A 20,763-nucleotide genomic window follows, 5' to 3' on the forward strand; every position below is an offset into this window, starting at 1 on the left:
TGGAGGCCTGCAATGTTGCAGCTACACAACTTTGTAGCTCACATTTCTTTGCTGCAATAAGAGGAGGTCTTCAAACTCTTGCCACAGAGCAAATTCTTGAATGACTCAGATTAACTGGCAACACTGGCGGGGTGCTGGGTGTTGGAGAGGACGATTTCTAATCACACTTTTTCTAAGAAACAGCTCATTAAAACCACTTTAGCCTTCTAAGAAAGAAAAATGCAAAAAGCTTTTATGAGTGGTAAGAGAAATGTGGATGCATTCATACCACCGGTACAACAACAAAAACGATCCTATTTTATGAGCTTGACACCATCCTGAGCCTGAGGTTTTTCTCTCCCTGAAGACTGCAGAGTGGATTGAAAGATTTCTGGCCTCGGAAAGTAGCCTTTAGCTTGTTGAAAACAGTAACAGCACCGCTGACTCTTAGCCGACCCAGTAACAGGAGCCCCGGCTGCCCCTTGCTGACTCAAGGGGGACAGCTGTCCAGCTGGTAAGATCCTTTGACTTCACGTCTCCTGACCAGAATGCGGGAGCCCACGGCCCCAACAGGCCTCTCCTGGAGCCCTTGCTGACTAGCGCTGGGGCGGGGACCGGTCAGGGAGGGGGCCAGCCAGAACAGCAGGCTTCCGGGCTGTGGGTCTGCTACAGGCATTTCTCAGGATGGCCAGGCTACTTGCCTAATAATCCATTTTCTGTCTCAAATACAAATTTGACTCGCTCCACTTGTATGGGATCTTCAATGACCTGTGATGGAAGGAGACAAAGGTTGGTAAATGAACGAAGGAACTTGTATGAGGCCACTCACTGGTGCCTTTTAAAAATGATTCTGTTCAAGAGATTAATTTAGTTCCTAACTTAACAAAACCCAATACAAACGAACAACATGTCACTGGCATATATCTCAACAGCATCTTAAATTTTATTTTATTATTGTATTTTGTTTAAGTATAATATATTCCCCAACACAGGACTCAAACTCTGGACCCCAAGATCAAGAGTCATATGCTCTACTGATTGAACCAGCCAGGTGCTCCTTAAATTTTAAACTAAAGATGAAAAATGATCAAGTAATAGTGGAAGACCCATTCATTTCCTGTCTCTGTGTTCTTAGCTCTACAGTTCTCCACAGAAGCTACAGTGGGCTACAAGGATGTGTATTTCGTGATCCCAAGGATACGAGGTTTAGGGTCTAAACTGTTTACTGAAACCCTGTTGGAATTTTGCTACGATGCAGGCTCTCCGCACTGTCAGGAGGTTTATGCCATGCCACACGGGGCTGGAACGGTGTCCTGCTCATGGCCGGACTTCTAGTGCCTGGCACTGACCTGTGCGCAGGGCAGTGAGCTCAGTGGTTTGCTGCTGAGCAGACAAACAATGTGCAGTCCTTCTCCAGAGGAGCAACGACCTTCTGTATTTTGTGAAAGTACTAGGACCAAACAGGAGGTAAAGGACCAGAGAGACAGGCTTTTTATAAATACCATCAGTGATGTCTTTCCTTGTTTGGAAGTGTTTATCAAATGCCCGCCCTGTGCCCAGGACTCTCGCTCTGTTTAAAGAGCCCTGGGCCAGGTGCTCATCAGCTCACCCAGTCACCAAAGTCTACTGTTTCTCTTTCCCAAACACATGGAGACCTGTCCCTTGCCGCCTCTGCCCTGTGTCTCCTCAGTACAGGTCTTGTGATTTCCAGTTTACTGCCACACACAACTCTGTGGTCTTTCAGTTCCAACCTGGCTTTCTTCTTCAGTCAGGCCTTCCAAACAAGTGCCAGCAGAAGCTTTCTATCCTCAGTCGAGTCATGTCACTTTCCTGTTAAGGTCTGCCTATAGTGCTCATCAGTGACAGCAAAGGTTGCAAAATGAAATGTCTACAGAGGCCAGGACAACAAGAAATGGACACAGTGGGCTACGTATGATGGTATCGAGCAGCGAGGACAGAGGGGGACTGGGCAGCACGTGCCTGATCAGAGGGTAGCAAGAGCTAACTGGTCGAGGTGAGTGGGGCAGGTGGGAAATGGGGCCAATTCATTACACTACCTGGTTTCTCAAGATAGGCCAGAAGCCAGAAATTACAAAACTTTGGGTCAAATAAAACAGGCATACAGGCAGAACCTGGCCACCCGTGTACGACCATGGGCCTATGGGTAAAAGCCCACACACTCTGGGTACCGGCAGCCTTTCGTGATCTGGTCTAGGCTTTTTCCCCAAGCCCTCATCAATTCCCTCTTCTGTCATGCCAACTACTTACATACAGTGTCTGTACATCAGCTCTGGTGGCCAGCCTGGGCTCTGGAGCCAGCTGCTTGGCTCAAATCCTGGCTCTGTCACTTTAATTCGAGGGTGGCCTTGGGCAAATCCCTCCACTTCACTAAGCAATTCACTGCTTACAACTGAATTCTCCCTTGCTTTTCATACTTCTGAAACTGGGACGCATCCTACAGTCAATTACATTCCGGTTTCGTGGCCTGGAAGCAGTATTTTTAGTAGCACATAGAGAGTCGATGGCGTCTTAGATTTGAATGAACTGTAGAGCTAGCAATTTTCCTACGGCGGTTATCACGAGGTTTTAAAGGAGACAGCGTCTGTGAGCACCACGGTCTCCCACGCAAGGTGAGGCTGTTCACGCGCCCTGGTTCTCTGCACTGTCCCTCCTGGACTTGTCCAGCTCCCTCCCTGGTCTCCTACTTCTCGCCTCTCAGCCAGGAATGACAGAACCTGACCGTCCTACAGAAGGCTCACTAAGTGCTGACCAAGCGAGTGCAAAATGATACAAGGACACACACCTTTCTGTTTGCAAACACGTGCTAACTAGTAAATTTAATCAGTAGCACAAAAGGATCAGAACATCTTTCACTTACCAGTATCTCATGAAGCAGCTGGAACGTATTCTTTAACTCATGGGGTGGAGCTGTTTCCAGCTGGTTCTGAAATATTTTTTAAAAGCAAAAAGATTCTAGTGAGTCTTCAGGGGCAAGCCCATCAGAGTGGCCCGCAACAGGGCTGGCCTCAAGCTCTATTTCTACCACTATCACTTGCCCTCATGGGGCCCCCGTTTGCCTGAATGCTAAACCTAGGACTAATGCAGACTCCACGGACTGCAGCACTGTCACCCTGGACTGTGACATTAGGGAGGAGAGAGGAAGAAAGGCAGAAAGGAAAGGAGGCCTTTTCAGTGAACAGGCCCAGGTATCTGTTTGTGTCATTCACACGTGTCCCACTCTGTTTTCCAGGACACATGCTCCGCGGTGATCATGCTAGGAGAGACGCACGTAAGACAAGTCACCTTATGACATAGAAAACTCTGCCAAGATGCCCAAGGACAGTGTGAGGGGTCGTAAGAGGCACGTGCTGTGCACTCAGCGGCCTCGTTTGACTGTGGGTGATGGCACAGTGTTATAGCATCGCCCTTCTGAGGCACCAAGGCTGTCACAAAGGAGGCACCCCGAATCTTTACCCTCTGTGAGGTTAAGTCATGCTTCCCCCCAACTTCATGGACAAGAACCTCGCCTGAGGTCACGTAATTGTGAAGGGTAAGAAGAGACACTCAATCACCTCTGATACGGGGCTGCAGGGGAAGAGGCTGAGGGCAGACACATTTTACTAAGACCCTAAACACACAGTCCCCGGTCAGCTGCTGCCTGTTCCCGCTACATGTGTTACTATGACAAACCCCAGGGCAGGTACAAAGGCGTTGCAGAGGCCCTCTGGGCAGGGACAACTACAAACGGAGTACATTCACAGAGAGGGGCCTGTGAGGACACACACCCAGGTGACAGTACTGATCCCCAGGGAAGGGCGACAGGGCACATGGTGGGTTGGTGGTGGTCTAAGTGGACTTTGGCCATATCTGTGTGTTTTAATTTTTCACGCACACAAAAATATGCAGACAGGTATTATCCATGCAATTCAAAATTAAGGATGAAAAATTAAAAACCAAAAACCTAATAAAAGTATGTACAGGCCGAAAGGTTTTTCTGGTAGTACCTAGAAAGGCAGTGAACAACATAGTTCAGAGCAAAGCCCCGGAGCCAGACTGCTGACATTCAAATCCCCACTCTGCCACTTACCAGCTGTGTGACACGGGGCAAGAGTCACTTACTCTGAGCCTCGGTTTCCTCAACGGTGAAATGCTGACGATGACACTATTTACATCACAGGACTACTTGGGAACTGAGTGAGGGAAATACGTACTACGCCTGAACAGTGCTTAGTGAGCGTATGTAAGAGTGGTTATAATGCTGACCAGAGCTTCGTGATGAACTTTGTTGCTATTTCAGATTCAGGTGGTAAGAAAAACTTTTTTTTTTTTAATTTATTTGACAGATCACAAGTAGGCAGAGAGGCAGGCAAAGAGAGGAGGAAGCAGGCTCCCTGCCGAGCAGAGAGCCCAACTTGGGGCTCGATCCCAAGACCCTGAGATCATGACCTGAGCCAAAGGCAGAGACCTCAACCCACTGAGCCACCCAGGTGCCTGCTTACTTTCGATTTTTAAAACGTTGCCTAGGAAAACCACCTGAAATTGGAAAGCCTTTTTACAAAATAATGGTCACCACAGCATATCATTAACTATAAAATATATTCTAAATGGTTAAAAATTAAGCCCGGTGCAAATGTGCCTCACTAGGAAGGGAATGGCTAAGGAAGTTATGGTACACAAGAAGATGACATATCCTTAGAGGTCACTTAATGATACGGGAAAATACTTAGAATGTCAAGTGAAAAAAAGACACAGAATCAGAGACAGAAAATTCCAATCATGTTAAAATACACGCAGAGGAAATAAAAGGAGACCTAGGAGAATGTTCATAGTGACTATGAGTGATGGTGGGACTTGACGTTCTTTTCATTCTGTATTTTTTTTAAATGAACCTATACTATTTTTATGATTAGGAAAAGCGACAGGCTATTAAAAGGAGCCAATTGCTTGGGAGCAAAGGAACACTTCCTTGGCATCTCAGTGGCCAGCTCTCGGCCCTCCCCAGGCCTCTCCGCGGTCCTACCTTAATGAAGTGCAGCATGGTGAAGGAGAAATGCTCATTACAGAAGCAGCAGTACACCACCATCTCGATGAGCGCCAGGAGCGAGCCGGTTAGCTCACGCAAAGCAAACATTACCTAGTGAGGGAGCATAAAGGGACTCAAGTTTTCTTATGTCACAGTTAATTGTCTACATGTTGTTTCTGATTTTACCTGAAATGTACTCAGACTTAAGATCTTCAACATCTCTTCAAAACAGGCTTTCTTTGACTAACTGCTAGTGGACAAAGTCCATCTGAACAAAACCTGCAAATGTGCACCTTTTTCCCCCTGGGAGTCACTCTCATCTGATTTTCAAAGGTAAATGCCCCAAATGTACGCCGCCCGCACTACATGAAAAGAATCACTGATAGATCACAAAGTAAACTATATTAAGCTAGTAAGACAGCACCGACATGATTAAAAAACTAGTGTGACACACGGCTCATCGGTTTATCCATGTAAATCACGTTTTGGAAGAGAACTGGAGGATTAAGTTGTCAAGAGCAGGTAGCTCTGGGCGGAAGGGGAGGGGACTCAGGCTGCAGACGGGCCACATCATGTGTGATGCGACGGAGGGCCGTGAGCAGCCCACTCCCACACTCCTGAGGTTTACAAAACATTTGTGCTCCAGAGCTGTGGTATTCCGGGACCAGAGACACACACAAAGATGGGGAACAAACTCCTCTGATAATAAACTGAGTATCTATGATTGCCAAAGTGTCGTTCACATCCTGAGCCCTGGAGGGGAAATTTGCTGGGCTGGACCCGGAGGTCCAATCCCTGCCTGCAGAGAGGATTAACAAAAATTCTCTTCAGCTGCTCATTTCTTTCTGACATATACCCAGGAAGAAAAATTAATTTGAAAGACTCATTTCTTCTCTTAACACCAGAGTGACACACGAACTATTACCAGGGGCATTTCTCCTCAGGTAGACAATAATGAGAAGAAAAAGAGAAAGGCTCCAGAAGACCAAGTACATACCTCTAACAGGTAAGGCTTCCCTTCAGACAGGAACAACAAGGCCTCTACTTCCTCGTGGAGGGGCAGCAGAGGGCTGGAGGGGGCAACGCTAATGGGCGGCCGTTGTTTGAACATTCCAGGAGCTTTAGGAGACCAAAGAAACCAAGCCTGTCTCAGATGATGTTATTTCAAGAGAGAGACACCTACAAGGTGAAGTGGTTCTCTTGAGATGCACACACAGGGCGGCTCGGTACTTAAGAGCCTGTTCCCTCACGGCCTAGTGGGGGAAGCTGGGCACACAGACAGGAGGAAATGTGTACCTGCTTCTCACAGTGTATGTCAGAGTTGTCAGTGCGACAATTTAGACCTCCCAAGACAATCTTTCAAAGAAGAAAAAGTATATATAGTGTATGAAAGAAAATGCCCAAACGCCTGTGAAGAGACGCCTGACGACACATCCATTGCTCTAACAACTGCCCTCACAGACCGGCCACCACCACCCATGCTAGGCAGAACTGACCCACAGGGAGGGGGTGAGCTGCCCTACGTGCTAGCAAACAAGGACTCGAACTCTTCCTTTCACAAACCTGGCTGCACTCATGAGTTAGGTAGGCAGCCTTGTCTTTCTCAGGCTCAGGAGTCAGAGTGAAGAATGCATACTGCCTCCCAGCCCGAAGGCTCCCCAGCCCTTAGAGAGTGAGGACCCATTTCCAGAGCAAAGCAGTGCTCTGGGATTTCTCGGACATCTTCCCGGTCATGCCACATGCACGCCTGCCACAGCTGCCAGCGGTCAGAGGCCTGCCTCACACACTGCGGCCTGTGCCGCTGGCCGGCTGCGGCCTGTGCGAGCCATGAGCCTGGCCCCGTTCTCGCTTCCCTGTCTGTGGAGGGGGACCATGGCTCACAGGCTGGTGGAGGGGATTACACACAGAGCCCAGAGCTCCACGGAAAGGCACAGCACACAGAAAACTCTGGATACTTCCCAGCTGCCTATTGTATTGTTATTGTTACTGCTGTTGCTGTTCTGACAAGGCCTCGGAAGAGTAAAAAACGTGCTATGCATGTAGATTAGGACACTGGATAAGCAGAGAGGTAAGATGTTTCGGCTGCACGAAATAAGGACTGAGCTGCTGGCTCTGGGGGACAAAAATGGAAAGGCACCAACTACATCTTGCTTTCAAACACGTTTCAATGACATAAGCTACATGTGAATCCTCTTTAGCTTTACAAAGTTCTTTAATATTTTATCTGATTAATCCTCATTACACCTGGGGAATTATGTTTTTAATATTTCCATTTCATGCTGAGGATCAGGAAGGTCAGGTGACTTGGTCAAGTTCACATTGCTAGGACACTCCTACCCACAGTTGGCTATTTTCCCCACTAGATTAGCCATGCCAGGTATGGCGATGAATGAACTCTAAATCAGCCTCTAATCCCACAGTGTATCTTTAAATATTTTTACGTATTTTTAAATATTTTATAAATGTTTTTTTAAACCTGTATACCCTGTCCCCAAATAAATGATTTGACTTTCTCTTGCAATGAACTAAAAAAACAGACTGAAATTTAAATGCATTAAATTTTGCATTTAATTAATGCAAATTAATTATTAATGCATTAAAACAAAAAATTTTAAGTATTCCTCAAATATCAAATAGCCAAATGGGAAGTAATATTCATTTAACTGCTAACATTATTAGTCTCCATGCATTCTTGACAAATTCACTGCCTTCATTTTTCTGCTGGATAATGACATGTGAAAGCTCACCAACGTTCCTTTGGGAAGAGACATCTGAATGCAAAACCAGTAATGCCACCGTATTATGAAGATTCCCAAATTCTCGTGCTTGTGCCGAACTCCACCGACGAATCTGCCAACAGAGAAAATAGACTGGACATTAATGTTTTGATCAGAAATAATATGAAAAGGAAGGGAAAGGATGGGCTGGCTCATGCTATTTTGAGCCGTGATTCTTTCTCAATGTCTGATAGTAGAAGAGATCAAAATAGAAGAAACTCATGGATTTTAGGCTAGCTACAGAGTGTTTTTTTCCTGCAGACACATTAACTTGTGTTCTAAAATACTTCCATTTCTGTATTCAATCTAGGTACTGAATGCTTCTGACGTGCTGGGTAACTTTGCTGTACCACAGTATAACAGGGAAAAGCCGGGAGGCTGGGGAGCTGGTGCCTGGGTGCCCCTGTGCTAGTTACCATGCCAGGTGGATGCTGGTAACAGCACCTGATCTCTCCAGGCACCGGCAGAGATGACCCACCTGCCCACTTCCTGGCTTTGAGGACCCAATGAAACATGAAAAGTGAGAATCTTTTCCATGTTACGTGTGCTTCATAAAGGTAAAACAATATGGAGTATATAACACTATTAATGCCATTAAATCTTCTTTAAATTATGATCAGTGTCAATCAACCGCCAGTGTCACCGGAGTCCCAGAGCAGAAAGAGCGTGCAGTGAACAAAGACACTGTGAACTGCAACGTCCTACCAGCGCAGAGAGCATGCCGTGGCAGCAGCACTTGGTAACGCTGGAGAGGGCAACAGGCAGCACGACAGGAGGCTGAGGGGAGCCCCGGGCAGCAAGGCTGTGTCCCCTCATCGAGAAAGGAACATACGCCCATGCCATGCGTTACAGAGAGGGGAAAGCAGAGCTGGATCTGAGTCCCTGCTCCACGACACTTAAGCTCTGTGACCTGGCACAAGTCACTTCACTTCTCTGAGCTCTGATGCTTGCTTGGGATTGGGGAGGCAAATGCTTATCTTACTGAACGACAGCAGGCACATGTGTAAAGTAACCAGCGTGCCTGGTGCCTAAGGGGCTCCATAGGCCGCGTGTGCCATCAGTGCATTGTCACCCTTTTCACAGTTCAATCACCCTGTTCACACTTCTGTTCACAAACAGAAGACACAAAGTGACGGGAAAAACACGCCAGCATAGGAACTCCATGCTGGAGAGCCATCCTGGGATGCGGCTAGCCCCACGGCCACAGACAACCTCCTTCTTGTGTTCTGGCCATGGCGCTGTGTGTGCGACAGGCCCCAGGAGGCCGCACCGCTCTGCCTCACAGCCCATCCTGCCCTGTTACGGGCTCCCCCACACCAGCCACCTCCGCTAGAACAGCGCTGCGTGCACTCCCCAAGGGCAGGTAGAGACCCTTGTGCCTCTCTTTCCCAAAGGCCTATGCAAGCCCCTGCTCAGAGTCCATCTTTCCTCCCCGGACACTTTTTGACTGATAGTCTCATTAGTCATTTCCGTAGTATCATCAGACTAACTTCGACCAGGAGGCTGTAAAAACAACCAAAGTCTGAAGAACTTTAAAAGCCACGTAGCACTGGCACCTGAACTCTTAGGATGAAGTATGTTCACTGGCACAAAGAGAAACAACGAGGCAACAAAACCGTGGCCGTCGCATGGGGCCATGGAGCAGCTGCGCTACCTGATTGTTCTGCCGGTTGGCCCCGAGGAGGAAGCTGGTCATGTGTCGCAGAGCAGAATGCCTCAGAAGAAGATCCCCAGCCCGGATACCTTGCTGTCACAAAGATATCGACAAGGACAAGTTACAGATCTATCAGACAAAAATTTGTATTAAAAACACAGTTAAATGAGAAGTTTTAAGGGGTCAGTTAAGTTTTTAAATGCTGTAATTTACATACAGAAAGTACATGTTAAAATTCTGGAGTTTCAACAGCCTCACACTGCTTCACAGCAGATGCCACACACGCACTGAGGCCCCAGCTCTGTGCAGCCTCCCGCTGCCTGCGGTAACTAAACTACCGTTCCAGAACTCTGGCAAGGCACACTACCCACAAATTAAGATTTTTAAGAAGAAACCCTCATGCGACCACATCTTTAAATCCAGTACTGACCAGTACAAATTTTTTCCATGTATAAAAAATTCCTTTAGACTAGAAATCTGCTATATTAGGAAAAGCTACTGGAGAAAAATCACTTACCTTTTGTACAAAAGTGTTGAATAGGAAAAAGTACTGTGCACAGTTTTTACAGTTTTCTGGGACATCTTTATCCAACAGAGCAAGTAGTACCTCCAGTAACTGATGAAGGCTTTTTAACTGGTTAGAAGAAAGATGAAATCACGTAAAGAAAAAGAATGTAAGGCAGGCATTTGTAACAGGGTTAATTGGAAGTAAATCACCGTAAGAACAAAAGTCAAGTCTGATTGATACAATCCAGTCTCAGATTCAGATGGATTTATGCTTTGGAGAGCAAAAACAGAATCATCGCTTTTATCTTCCAGGGAAAGACTGGTACTGTAGAAACAGTTAAGAGGATAGCCTAGTCTTGTTTCCTAGATTTCAGACTCAAGGGAAGACTCTATGGCTAATGGTCACACTTTCTGCAGACCCAATTTCTGTGTCTTAAAAGAAAGCAGGGGGTTTAGAGGAAACACTTCTGAACCCCTCCCTCCGCTACACTACTTCTTCACATAATCACAGATGCAAAGAATAAAAAACACAGACACAGGCATAGGGGCCAGAAATCAAGCCAATGGAGCAAATGGAGAGCAACAGCCTGACAGAATGACAACGGTAATATCAACTCAACTGTGAACTTACTTGAAAGCCCGCTGACGCCTCATGGAAAGCTTTGAAAAACATTTTATTTGTTTAGAAACCATTTTGGTTATCACAGTGCCTCTTCTTTCCCTCCCACCCCAACTGGTTTTGGACAAGTCCCTAGAAATTCATCTGTGACGGGAGAAGTAAGACCAGCTTACTACTCTGGTTAGTTCATCTCCCCTGAAGATGGTGTTCACAGGCTTCTGAAACAGTCCCATCCGTCCTGCCACACTCATTATAAATACAGTAAAACCCACGTTTATATAGCACCTCATTTTCAAAGTACTTTACAATATAAAGTGGGTGGCCAGAGGCATAATTTCCATGATGGGGGGAAAATAGACATAAAATACATCAGCTGGAAAGCAGACAGAATTCACTGAGGCAATGGCTCGCATGCTTCTGTCCTCCACCACTCCCTTCCCTTTCTATCACCTGTGCTCTTGCCTCTAGAGGTTGGTGGACTACTATGCCATAGCCTGACCCCATCTCTAGGGAGACTGCACTAATTCTGCTTTTATCCTCTGTTTGGGTTGGCACGTGGGAGGAAGGAGGACAGTTAGAGGCCCTTATGTTAAGTATTTTAGAAAAGCTCCATGGGGATTTTTCAGAGCAATGGTATCCAAACTGTCCTAAGTGGCTCCCAGTGACCAATTTTACATATTCTGCATCCAGGTAAGCTGAAGTTTGAAAAATGGTCCTGTTGCTTAAGCTGATTGAAAACCAGTGCCTTAGACCAAACGTCAGCATCTTTACAATTCCTGGAATTGAGACACCGACTTCTTCTAGGTCCTCTCTAAAGGGCGTATTTGACCTCCTTGTTCACTCTGGGCTGAGCAAACCTCCTGTGGCTGTCTGGTCTAACAGTGACTGCTGGGCTGGGCAATGCTGACGGGTGCTGGCTACTGTGACTGGGTTAGCATCTTTTTTTAAGGGCTTGCTCAAGGTTGAACAGCAGAGTAACACCTGGATCTGAAGCAATTCCTAGAATTTGCATTTAGTTCACTGAGACACACTGCCTCCAGCCAAGGTCTACAAGGAGCCAATCAGATCTGCAAATAACATTTTTCAAAGTTTTCCATGTAGTGTCAGCTGTTTGAAACAGCAAACTTGGGAAGAAGTGCTATATTGTTAGGACTTAATAACAGATTGAATAATCAGACTTACAGTATATGTCATTTATTTCCCTAAGACTTAAATTTCAGGGGATTGAGGATAGTAATAAATACTATGGTTTATTTTCACATGTGTGGAACTGTGAATCAGAAAATAAACTACAGAAAATAGAATTAGGAAGAAGAAATCCAGAAGAACAGGAACAAAGCCTAGGGAGTAAGAGAGATCGATGAAGAAACTATCTTGGCGGCTGCTCCTGGATGGACGGCACTATTTGGTTTGGCTGCCAATTGATGGATCTGTATCATGCAAATAGCTTAGTAGCAAAGAGACAAAGCCAAGTGAGGCTCAAAATGCCTACTGGGCTAGCCCAGAGTCTCTAGACTGACGTTAATCTCAGTTCAGTGAAATCTAACACAGACTCTTTATAGAAGACTCTGAAAAAGCAGTGCTCTAGAAAATCCTGAAGCAGACCAGAGCAGACCTAACTTCCTAGCCTATCCTGACTCCTGGGATAGGAGGCGGCAAGGACAACGTGCCTTCTACCCTGGCATTTATCAGAAAGGCAGTCCACGGGAGGTGCATTTTGGGTGGCAAAATTATCCTAGGTGCTCTCTCTTATTATATAATATGCAATTCAGAACATTTGGTAGGAACAGAATATATAAATAACATCCAAGAAATGAGACCGACCTTATCCTGATAAAACAAGGCACTGTCTAGGGTTTTCTCCAGAATGGTGGCCACAGCAACTCGTACTTCTCTCACACTGCACTCCAGCAAGAAAATCCTAAAATACAGAGACAGAAAAGATGCACGCTGAGAAAGCAAAATGGATTTCTATAAACCAGCTTCCCATGACCAGGCCCACCTACTATTCAAGACACAAAATCCCTCCAAGACTTTGAGTCAAGCTTCCTGAGAGCTTTGGGACACACTCACAGGCTACTATGATGGAGGGAGAAGGCCAAACAGGAAAATCCAGACCCTGGGACCCTGAAAAGCAGATTTCCCCCCTTTTCCTAAAATGAGCATCTGTATAAATCTAATGGGGGTAACCAGATAAATGGATGTAAAGAGATGAAAGCAAAGAACCTAAAATGTAACAAATTCTGTTCACTCTGTGTCTCTCCCAGGGCAACCCTACCATCCCTTTGAATTTCTCAGAGTAAGATACTAAAGCTTGCAGTCAAGTGAGCCCTTCCTACTCTACCCATGCACCAATATTTCTACCCTTTCCCTTTGCTCTCCCTCCCCAGGCCTAAACCTTAACCAAGCATTTGCAGCCCAAGAGGTCCCACTTTCCTCCTTTCTTCATCTATGACGGTGATGACCACAGCAGTCAAGGCTGATCAGGTGCTTCCATGATCTCCAGCACTGCACACAAACTACTGCGATCCTTTACACACCCGCCCAGCAGGGAGAGGAGTCACTGGGAGAGGAGCCATGCAGGAGCGGAGTGGAGGGGAGCAGAGTGGTGGGGGAGGTGCCTCCTATGCAGAGGGGCGTGGTCAGGCTGGAGAGGGGTGTGGTCAGGCAGGAGCGCTGCTCTGGGGCATGTGGGGTGGGAGTGCCCCCTGAGCCTTCTCCACAGTCAGCCTTTCTTGTTCCCTTCCTAGGCTCACTTGGACCTGATAACCCACACTGTTATAGGAAAGGGAAAACCCACCTCACTTTTCGCCCATTTCTTGACAGAAAGTTCTCATTATTCTGCATGAAAGATTTAAATACAGCCGAGTTCTGATGACCATGTCCTCCAGATGCCAGCAGCAAGCTGTGCTGGTCCCCTTTTGAGGGCAGCACTGGCATTTCCTTCCTGCCCTCTGCGGAGTACGCAGAGAGTGGAGCTGAGATCACTCTGCTTGCTGCTCAGTCCCCGTAACCACTAATGCTACCGATTAGCGACCCAATTTGCACCAGACTGACAAGGCTGTGTTCAAAATCCCCTAAGACTCTAGGGACAATCACAAGAAAGATAGAGGTAACAAGTGCGCCTGGAATACTTGCTCTAGAGGCTTGATTCAGGTACAATTCTTTCAGAGACTATCTCCAGGGGCTGTTCTACATTTCCTATCACAGACACTCGGAGGCACTATGGGAACGCAGACAATTCCAGATTGGGGGGAGTTCTACATGGCAAATGACCAGTCTGCCCCTCAAAAACATGGCATGACAAAAAAGGAGGTGGTGGAGGAAAGGAACAATTACAGATTACAGAAGTCTTAAGAGACATATACAAACAATGCTACACGTGGAGCTTGTCTGGATCCTGATGTGTACGTACGCAGTGCTAAATCTGAATATGGACTGGGTTTAGGATGATATGAAAGAAATATTTTTGTTTAGTGTGATCATGGTAGAGTGTTTAGTTAAAAAAAAACCTGCCTTTAGAGATATATGCAAGAAGATTTATAGTGAAATTATATGTCTGAGACTTACTTTACAATACTTGAGGGGAAAAGGGGCACCCAGGTGGCTTAGTTGATTGAGCATCCAACTCTTGATTTTGGCTCAGGTCATGATCTCAGGGTTGTGGGACTGAGCCCCCTGGTAAGCTCTGCACTCAGTGGGGGGAATCTGCTTGGGATTCTCACTCCCCCTCTCCCTCTGTTGCCCCCCAACCCCTGACTCTCTCGCACAAATGTGCTCTCTCTCAAATAAATAAATCTTTAAAAAAAAAAAAAAAAAAGTAGGGGCACCTGGGTGGCTCAGTGGGTTAAAGCCTCTGCCTTCGGCTCAGGTCATGATCCCAGGGTCCTGGGATCAAGCCTCACATCGGGCTCTCTGCTCAGCAGGGAGCCTGCTTCCTCCTCTCTCTGCCTGCCTCTCTGCCTACTTGTGATCTCTGTCAAATAAATAAATAAAATCTTTTTAAAAAAATGGTGCAAAAGCATTACAAGAAAAGTAAAATATTGAGAGGAAAAAAAAAAAAAAGCAGGCCTGTGAGTGAGTGGTGGGCACTGGGAGGGGCTACAAGATGGGCAAAGTGCTAGTAACCTGACCTGGGAAGAGGTAGAAAACGGGGTTCTCATTCTGGCTACTTGGCTGTATGTTTAAACCTCTTTCACAATAAAAACTTTTTAAAAGATGTAAGATATTTTTTGCTCAGTAGTTTTAATTTCTTCAGATAACTTTTTAAGCAATACTTAGTATTAATTCAAATTTTTACAATTATGGTTACATTTAAGCATTGCCTAAAAAAAGGACTACACTGAGAGGCTCTAATCCAAGAGCACTCCCTTCACATGGTTACTTCAGTAGTAATGATGATAACCTAAGCTATCTTAAAAATTGTAAAGAAGTAATTAATTATAAAATTTTATATAAAATCAAGATGATGATGACAAACTGACGGTGATTAAGAGATAAAAATATAATAAACTCTCTCAGGAAGGATTCAAATTGGTAATTCATTGGGATTCTTAACCATGAGGAACGCTAAGAAACCAAACATAGTCCCAAAGGAGTCACCAAGTTCCTCTGGAGATACTTAAAGGCAAGTCTAGTTGTTATAAGGGAATAAACTAAATATTTGCCCTACTTCCCACTATTGGAAAGAGACTGGAATTACACTAATGGGGGAAAGGTTGCCTTCTGATGCAAACTCTTAAGGGACAGGCACACAGAACACTTCAGAGACATATTGCTTGCTCTCTTTATGAATGATAAAGAGATACACATGATACGATATACACTCATACACAAACGTTTGAGTGCTTACTATGTGCCAGGCTCTTTGTGTACAAAAGGAAAACCAAGCAGACTTAGCTTCTGCCCTCAAGAAGCCAGCGTTTAGTAAGGGGACAGGCAAACAGCACAGCAGACTAACTGCGCAGACTGGCTTTAGAGGAGATTGTCAGGAGGGGACAGCCTCTCTGACATCTGAAGGGTAAGGAAGGGCTTACTATATACAGGACTGGCTGGGAGACTGTTCCAGACAGAGGGAGTAAAGGTGCAAGGGTCTTTAGGCAAGAAAACAAAGCTTAGCGTGTTTAAAGTATCAACAAGCCCATGTGAAGAAAGTGAAACAAGACCATATTCAAGGCCTTGTCGGTTATGGTAGAGACTGTGGGTTTTATTAGAAGTGTGACAGGGATCCATTGAAGAGTTTTCAAGCAGAGAAGTAATGTGATCCAGTTTGTTAAAAAACAAAACAAACCACTTTTGTTGCTGTTATGAGGCAGATTAGAGAAAGAAATGGAGAGTTAAAATAGGCAAATGAGTGTCTGGAGCTCAGTCCTAGAGATGAGAGGAACGTGGGACCAAGAGTTTCGATTAGCTCTCTAACGTGGAACCAAACTGTGAGCTCCCTGTGGAAGCGGCCTATATTTGACTTCCCTGTTCTGCAAGTTGAGAGATACCAGAACGTATCTACAGCTGATGGAAGTACTTGATAGAAAATGCTACAAGATAAAGATGCAGGAATGACAACTGATAAAGGGTTTGCTTATGTAGCGATTCCTTTGGAGGAGAGAGGACACTTCCTCCAGAGTAACAGGAGGAAGAGATGAGAACAGGCTCTGATGCACCAGGCCTAGAGGTCTGCTCATCTGCGACTCCTACCTTCTCCGTGAAGTCTGAGGCAAGGTCCTTAACTGGAGGTGGGGTGTGCTGGCATGGCAGGCGAGAGGGGTGAGGAGGTAGAGCGGGGGCAGGGTGAAGGAGGAGCCTAATGGGGACAAAGGACACTGAGATCATGGGTGCCCCTACACGAATGCTGAACTTGTCAAGGACGAGAGAGGCCGACCTGCCAAGGATGACTGGGAGTAGGGTGTAAACATCCATAGTGACTGAGCATCTTGACGTTTTGCCAGAAAAAGCAAATTATTTTTTATTATAGGTATGTAGATAAATTTACTACCCTAGGTATTACAGTATCAGTAAGTTTTTGAAAAATATTATTTTCGCCAGAATCCAAACACAGACAATATTGTGGTACTGCTGTGTAGTAACGGAGGATCGTTAACCTCCCCTCCCTGCCATTGGAGTGTGAGTCCCTGAGGGAGGGGACACACGTTCGGAATCTCTTGGGCCGCGGCAGGAGTTCAGGCCATGCTTGCCTGTGAGCCTGTGGTTAAGTGTACACATGCTCTCCTCGCATGCAATGAGCTTATAGTCCAAAGGAGAAGGTTTTCGAAAGAATGATTTTAGAGTGACCTGAAAAATTTCCTCACACCTCTAGAGAAAACAGTTCAAAACTGACTCCAATCCGAAAAGTAATTTCAAATACAAATAAAAACAATTATAAGAAACAGCAGCTCTAAGTCACCAGAAGAGATAGAGATTTCTTTTAATTAATTAAAAGATCTTGACACTTACTTTATTAATTCTCGCCCTTCAGAACTAATAAAATATTCGACTAGCCACTGACAAGCATCAAAACTTTTGGAAAGTAATGCTTCAATAGTGGCAATCCATTCTTCAGTATCGACCCTTTAAAAAAGCAAAGACAGACACGTAAGGAGCACGGCCCCAGCGAATAAGCCTGTGGAATGTCACTGTTCCAGGGAGGTGGGGTACAGGGTAAACTGAACACCCGATGGCCACTGACTAACATGGATCCGTGGGGCCCACAAGCCAGGGCTCTGAGTTCTTTCCCTTCTCCTGCCTCACCTCCCCACAAAAGAATGTGAAGAAGCTCAAGTCTTAGACTTTAACTTTTATCTTCCCCATCTTCTTCAAACAACTGCAATCAGGAAAACTGCCTGACTGTGGCATTTTGTGTTGCTTAACTAAGTTATAAGTGTAAAATGACCACTTTCAGAATAGGTACTACATCAACATTTTTATACTTCATTGTTATAATCATTAATATCCTACCTCATGGAATAAAAACATCTGGGCAGACAAAGAGGTGTCACGACTATACTACCCGGGACTTCCCATAACACCCCCTACATTCTCTCATGCCCCAAAATGGTGAATATAACCAAGATGAAAATAGTCTGCAATGCATAGACATTGGCATGAGTCAATTTCACAACAGAAGTAATGACATTTCCTTAGTCCTATGCCAGACGTTAAAAGAGAAAGGAACATATGATGTCTTCTTTTCCAATCAAATAATAAAGATCAATGTCATTTAATACAACTTTTTACACCTAAAAATGAAGTTGCTATTCTATTTGTTTCTTCTCAAGTGTCTCTTGACTATAAAGTCTTTCCCCAAGCCCCTCACTTCTGGCGAAGTTCCCCGCAGTAGGCTCGCCGAGCTGTCCCTGCCTTCCTCACCCCGAGTCTCTGCCTGCTCTGGGCTCCTGCTCCAGCCAGGGCGCAGCCACTCACCCGTCACCCACTTACTCACACAGCACCTCTGAACCCGCAACCTACAATGCGTCGGGCACCTTTCCGGTGCTGAAGACAGAAACCGTTCAAGAACCCTCCACCATCTCCCGCTGAACACAGTCCCAACTCCCCTTTGTGGTAATCGGGACCCTCAATGGATTCATCCAAACCCCACATCTGACCTCACTTCCAATGAGTTCCTACATGTGTGAGCAAAACACTACAGTCATTCACGGTTCTTTAGGCAAATCTTGTTCGTTTCTCAGATTTTCCCCTTTCACCCAGACTGGTCCCTCCGTTTCTGTTTTCACCTTTCAAAATCCTGACACTGTCACTCTCTTTGACACCTACCCCAATACCCATCTGGATATGATTTTGCCCAATTCCTGAAGATGTCTAGCATTTATGCCTTGCCTTTTCTGCTTTATCTATCCTTCCTATGAGATTAGAAATTCCTTCAAGATAGGAACCATGCCTTAATCACCTAAGTCTATCAGGTAGGTGCCTTCACAATGCTCTGAATTCATAAATTCTATTTTAATTGAATTCATTGGTGCCTTTTGCCACAACAGACTATCAAAACATATCATTTCTCACCTGAGTTTTTTCTTTGTCCGTAGGTAAGTTTGAAAAAGGAACTGAATAGCAAGCTGTAAGCTCACCTTTGCCATGCAAGGATAATATGGATGCTTTAATTTAGTCTGAGAGAGAGGGAGAAAAGAGAGGCTATTTTTCACTGATGTTTTATTGATTACTAAATGTTATGAGTTGAATAATGATACATAACTAATATCACTAAGAAAAATCTAGCCAGCTTACTATAGAAAGTGTCCCATTTAAATTTTTTAAAAGTGTAAGAAAAGACATCCTCTTCATTTCTTTTATGAAGCCCTCTCAAAATAGAGACTTTAGGCCATGGACATGTTATAGGTAACCTGTCAGCAGCTAAGAAACTTCCCCCTTACTGGCAAATTGTAATCATGGTACTCAAGAAACAGAAGTACTTGGAAGTTTATCTTGAGTCTGGTAAAGTCTGATGACAAATAGGACAAATTGATGTCCACAAAGCCCAACATTCATTGACCTCATCTTGTGGCTATTCTCAAATTCTTTACAAAACTGAAGAGCACTTGAAAAAGCCAGAATGTGGAAACCCGCACCCATTCACAATCTGCAGGACACATTCTGAGCACTGCCTGTATTTTAACATCACCCCAGAAGTGACATATTTGTGCAAACATTCTGGGCCTCTAATCTGAGGGGGAGGATGAGTCACTGAATGCTTGAGCTGACAGTTAACTAGGCTCCTTTCTTAGTCCTCTACTAAGAAGCCAACTAGTACTTACAGCATTCAATGATGCTAAAGACAAAACAAAACTGAAATAATCACTACTGTACACATCTCTATTCTTCATAAACTTGAGGTTTTCATCTCTCACCATCTACAAAAGAAAATTAGTAATTATTTTTAAGAAACAGGGCAAAATGTGTGGAAGACATTTTTGTTGATATGTTAGGTAAAAAAGGTTTTTTTAAAAAATATTAGGTTAGAAGTGTTCACAAGAACCCTTTTCTTGAGCTTTGAAATTTTAAAAAGGAGAGAGGAAAATCTTCCTTTCAACTGTAAGAAGCTGAAATAAGGTAAATTATTCTTCATCAAACCAAACTCTTCTGGGAAATTTCAGAAAACCACCATGTAAAGGACAAGTGAATTCAAACCTGCTATTTTGGGTTGAGGGGCAAACAGAGCTTTTCCAAGTACAACTAACTCAATGTTTTCCTTACATTGGAGAGCTTAATTCTTCCTCTTTAAACAAAAAACTCCATACTTTTCTTAAATTCTTTGGTTCTGGTTACTCAGCTTTTGATTACTTAGTGTACAAAGACTTGACTGGATAGTTGTACAGTGCTGAATTTAAATCCTGGCTCTGTGACACTGGCAGGTCACTTCTCCTTTTCTGAGCTTTTTCCCTCTTAAAAAATGAGTGTAAAACCTGCTACTCCACAAGAATGTTTTAAGAATTAAGAATTTGTTTACAGCATGCAGCAGAGTAGATATTCAATAACTGATGGTCATCACTGTCACAACAGTTTTCCCCAAAGGAATGAACCCTATATTTCAGCCGTGTGTGTCTTTAGTGCTCACGCCCTCCCACGTGTCTATCTGTGACACCCTCCAGTCACACGGCAGGCTGGCGATAGTGCCGGCCACCTCGAGTCTGTGGTCACCTCTGTGACCTGGTATAAGACACTCGTGGCACAAGGTGGTTAGGACAAGGCACTTGAGATCCAACCAAGTCCACGAGGAGGCCAGCAGGAACACATCTGGACCTCTGAGGTGGATTTTGACTTTTATCTGAATTTTTCTCCTTTAGAATTTTCGATATGGTTCTTACCTGGTATATTCGCACAGGCATTTTCTCCACAAACAGTCCTTTCTTCTCGCCTTTTTTAACCAGCTTGGTTAGAATAGAGAGCCGGTCATTGTTAGGCCTGTGGGGCCGGGGAGAGGACTGCGGTGAAATCTCTGGAGAAGATGGTGCAGACCTAAGGATGGAATCAGAAAACGGTCTGGTGTAAGGCCGACAGACTTATGTAACAAGGCACTAGACTTGGCAATAAACCGCATACTTTCCAGATCCAATATAGGAAAATGCAAATTCATAGATAACAGGACCTTAAAAAAACCAGCAACGCTGGCAGTGCTAGCCAAGTGCGACACTTTGGACATAAAGCGCACCCAATAATTGCTGAGATTAGAAAAAAATGGCAATTCTAGAATGAAATC

The 20,763-nt window shown here is 44.9% G+C and overlaps 1 protein-coding gene across 1 annotated transcript in view; it reads right to left on the reverse strand.

The window, feature by feature from the left end:
* Positions 1–20,763, reverse strand: part of LOC111143666 (ubiquitin specific peptidase 24) — a 135,567-nt gene that overhangs the window by 8,677 nt on the left and 106,127 nt on the right. The window contains exons 52-63 of the mRNA XM_022497493.1: positions 20,372–20,522; positions 19,322–19,417; positions 18,573–18,676; positions 17,010–17,123; positions 12,384–12,480; positions 9,951–10,067; positions 9,434–9,526; positions 7,750–7,852; positions 6,000–6,121; positions 5,000–5,113; positions 2,858–2,923; positions 681–747 (exon numbers count right to left, since the gene is read on the reverse strand). Coding sequence (XP_022353201.1) covers positions 681–747; positions 2,858–2,923; positions 5,000–5,113; positions 6,000–6,121; positions 7,750–7,852; positions 9,434–9,526; positions 9,951–10,067; positions 12,384–12,480; positions 17,010–17,123; positions 18,573–18,676; positions 19,322–19,417; positions 20,372–20,522 — 1,244 coding nt within the window. The remainder of the gene's footprint in view (positions 1–680; positions 748–2,857; positions 2,924–4,999; positions 5,114–5,999; positions 6,122–7,749; positions 7,853–9,433; positions 9,527–9,950; positions 10,068–12,383; positions 12,481–17,009; positions 17,124–18,572; positions 18,677–19,321; positions 19,418–20,371; positions 20,523–20,763) is intronic.

The sequence above is a fragment of the Enhydra lutris genome, unplaced genomic scaffold (assembly GCF_002288905.1).
Source record: "Enhydra lutris kenyoni isolate GAN:26980312 unplaced genomic scaffold, ASM228890v2 scaffoldscaffold9, whole genome shotgun sequence".
Classification (NCBI taxonomy): Eukaryota; Metazoa; Chordata; class Mammalia; order Carnivora; family Mustelidae; genus Enhydra; species Enhydra lutris.